Here is a 3,353-nt window from a genome sequence, read left to right as displayed (position 1 = left end):
TCTTTGCAACTTTAGGGATCTTATCTATTCGAACAGCTTGTAACACTCCAAAGAGAAAGGAAAACTTGAAATCGCATCATATGACCCCTTTAAGCAATATCGTATCGCATATCGAATATCGCATTTTTTAACAAGGTATCGCATATCGCATTTTTCTTCAATATCGCACAGCCCTAATGAGCGCTAACCGTGCCGGAGCGAGGAACTTATGATACGTGCTGTATGATTGCGTGAACATTTCTGAGCAGCAAGAGTGATAGATTTGTAAAGAAATATATTGTGAGAGAGGGCCGTGTGTTAACCGCATCCCAAACGACAGCATAATAAACCACAAAGTTAACAAAACGATGCGCTGCACTGTACTGAGCGCTTCTCTGCTGTCTTCACGTGCTATCGGAAACTTCCTATTTCCCACTTATGAAGTCGTGATTACGAGCACGTTGCATTATTTTCTGTTAAAAATAACAGAATGTTGATGCTTAGCCTAAATAATTTGATCAGGAGCATTTATGTGAGTGCTGCTGCAGTCTTAGGCCCACCCCAAATGCTCACATTGGTTGAGACACGTACTCATCCCAAGCCAGTACTGATCAACATCCCACCCCTCCTGTGACCCATGGTTTGTCTGTGTGTATTCAGAGCCAGTGAGCAACGGACTTACATAAAAATAAAAAACGCGAGATAAAATAATTGTCGGCGTTAATCAATTAATGCGTTAACACGATAATAACATGTTAACTTGCCCAGCCCTAAAATATATATATATATAATAGGGCTAAAATGATTAGTCAACATTATTGACAACGTCGACAATAAAAAATTGTTGAATAGTCGTTTGATCTCATATGACCTAATGTAAGAGCCTGCAATTCAGCTCTCCCGGATGAAATTCAAGAGAAGACACAAACTCCACAACCGAACCTGACGCTGCTGAAAGCAGAGTTTAAATTAATATGTAAATATGTGTTCTCAATAATAAAATAAAAACACGACAAAAATGACAGTGGTGAAAAACCGCAGTTAAGAAAGCATCTGATCATAGCGATGTGGATTTGTTTGCACTAGGGCTGTGCAAAAAATCGAATGCGATTTTCATGCACATCTCGTCAGTAAAGCCGCTTCTGGTGATTAGTAGTAAATCTCCAGCACGTGCTTTCAGATGGAGCGGCATTTACTACACAGAGTTTATGTGTACTGACAAGCTACACAAAATCGCGTTCAAAATCGGCAATGAATCGCCTGCGATTTTGAACGCGATTTTCAATTTTTTTGCCCAGCCCTAGTTTGCACCAGCTCTGCAAATGGCACTCCAGTCACGTCACGTTTATTTATATAGCACTTTATACAATAGATCGATTTAAAGCACACAGCTTTACAGTAAGAAAAAAAAAAAGTAAAAAAAAAAAAAAGCTTTCAGTTAGAATTACAACTTGATTTCCTGCCTTAAAGCAGCTGTCCAGTGTGGACCTATCTAATGATAGAATCTTTTTAACAGTGAAAGCAAAAATAAATAAATACAAAAAAAAAAAAAAAAAATCATTACAATAAAAATATAGTTTGGTTTGCATAGATTAAAGCTTGATGTAGCTCAGGACTGTTTTGATAACTATAACACTATAAGGTGTTTAAGAGAGCTAATGTTGTGAATAAAATAATTTATCGAAAATAAAGGTCTTGGCACTTTATTTTGTTCCATTTATAACTTACAAAAGGAGATGTTAAGCAGAATGAAGCATCATTCAGTCAATTACTTCTTCATACAGTTAACTAAATGCTGAATGAGAAAGTGAGACATCTCATTTTGTGTGCCAAATATATTTATTTGTATGGTAAAAAATAATTGAAATTGAAATTGTAATAGTAATATAATTGTTTGATATTTGATATTTATTGAAAGCCGAAGTGATTACCTTGTTTTATTTATTAGTTAGAATATGTGTTACTCTGTATTTTAACTAATTGTAAAAGCAGAATAATAGAATAAAGCCTACTGATTAATTGGTGAAATAATCAACAATACTTAATATATGTATGTATACATATATACACACACACACACACTTACATATGTACAAAAAACCGAAGACTGAACATAGAATAGAAGAGAACAGAATAAAAATGTAACTCACATCAATATCCTCTTGTGTGAATGTCTCTGGGTCTTCCTCCATCATGTTGGCCAAGTGTCGTTTGCCAACTTCAAACTCCTCCACCTGTTTGTCGATGAACTCCTGTGTGAATTTCTGAGGGCCTGCTGCTGCCAGGTTCTTCTTCCATAAAGAGGATGACACGTAAATCTGTCTGACTGGCAGCTGGAATTATGAAAAAACATAACAACAAATAAGAACCAATTCCTGTCAATTGCTACAAAGAACAAGGCTACAAGCAACCTTGGTGATCAAGCTCATAAAATAATGAAATATCAATAATAAGTACAGAAGAAATCATCTAAATAGTAAAAGTTTTATTTTATTATAAGTAATATTCAAAATAAAAGTAATGATTATACTCTTGTTTTCAATTCTGAATTAAAACTGCATCTGTATTATCTACTAGATGGCTGGGGCAGAGGACATCAAGCCATACTGTATTGCATAAAATACACAATATAAACCGTTCAAATAGTGCAGGTTATTAACGCAACATGAATGCAATGAAACCGGAGGATAGCACTCCGTCCTGTCAATCTACATGTTTTATACAGACTCCAAAAGCACTATACAGTTACAAGGATATGATACTCTCAGCAGCATCACTACCGAACATGACTGACTTGTCGCAAAAACAGCACTGTGCCGGAGCAAAAATAAGAAGGCATTTCACCTGCGGGACCATCTTTGATCGGGGCACACACACATTCTTCCCGCAGCTCCTATTCTTCCATAAAATCGACCTCACGCCTCTGCAACCGGAGGCAGCCATGTTTGCACGACGACTCGCACTTAGACAGGAAATGAAGACTACATCACATCCTGGAAGCAAGCAAGGTAGTTCATCACTTCAAGCTATTAAAAAATGATAATAATAATAAAAAATACGGGTCGTTCATCACACACAAAAATACCTTTGGCACACTGTAGTGGTACGTCTTGCAAAATTCCACATTCACAGATCCAAATATTCAAATTCCAGACCTCACTTTTTTTGTTTTCATAGAATCTGAGCAATAACGTTACCTCTTATTGTTTAAATTATTAACAAAAAAGCTGAAAAAAAAAATATCTGTTTGCAATTATTTTCCTGTCTTCAATGACTTCTCAAAACTATTTCCAGTTTGTAATGTATTTAATACTTTTTATTATTATTATTATTATTATTATTATTATTATTATTATTATTATCTGTTAATGTCT

General features: G+C 35.3%; 1 protein-coding gene across 1 annotated transcript in view; it reads right to left on the bottom strand.

Annotated features, from left to right (window-relative positions):
* Window positions 1–2,966, bottom strand: part of LOC107660109 (28S ribosomal protein S9, mitochondrial-like) — a 22,028-nt gene extending 19,062 nt beyond the window's left edge. Inside the window, exons 1-2 of the mRNA XM_016449336.1 lie at window positions 2,824–2,966; window positions 2,130–2,312 (exon numbers count right to left, since the gene is read on the bottom strand). Of these exons, the coding sequence (XP_016304822.1) occupies window positions 2,130–2,312; window positions 2,824–2,922 (282 nt within the window). The 5' untranslated portion in view covers window positions 2,923–2,966. The remainder of the gene's footprint in view (window positions 1–2,129; window positions 2,313–2,823) is intronic.
* Between the last annotated feature and the right edge of the window lie 387 nt (window positions 2,967–3,353).

Source organism: Sinocyclocheilus anshuiensis, unplaced genomic scaffold (genome assembly GCF_001515605.1).
Source record: "Sinocyclocheilus anshuiensis isolate Anshui unplaced genomic scaffold, SAMN03320099.WGS_v1.1 scaffold55, whole genome shotgun sequence".
In the NCBI taxonomy this organism is placed as follows: domain Eukaryota; kingdom Metazoa; phylum Chordata; class Actinopteri; order Cypriniformes; family Cyprinidae; genus Sinocyclocheilus; species Sinocyclocheilus anshuiensis.
Note: the sequence above shows the minus strand (reverse complement) of the source record. Positions and strands in the feature narration are given on the sequence as shown.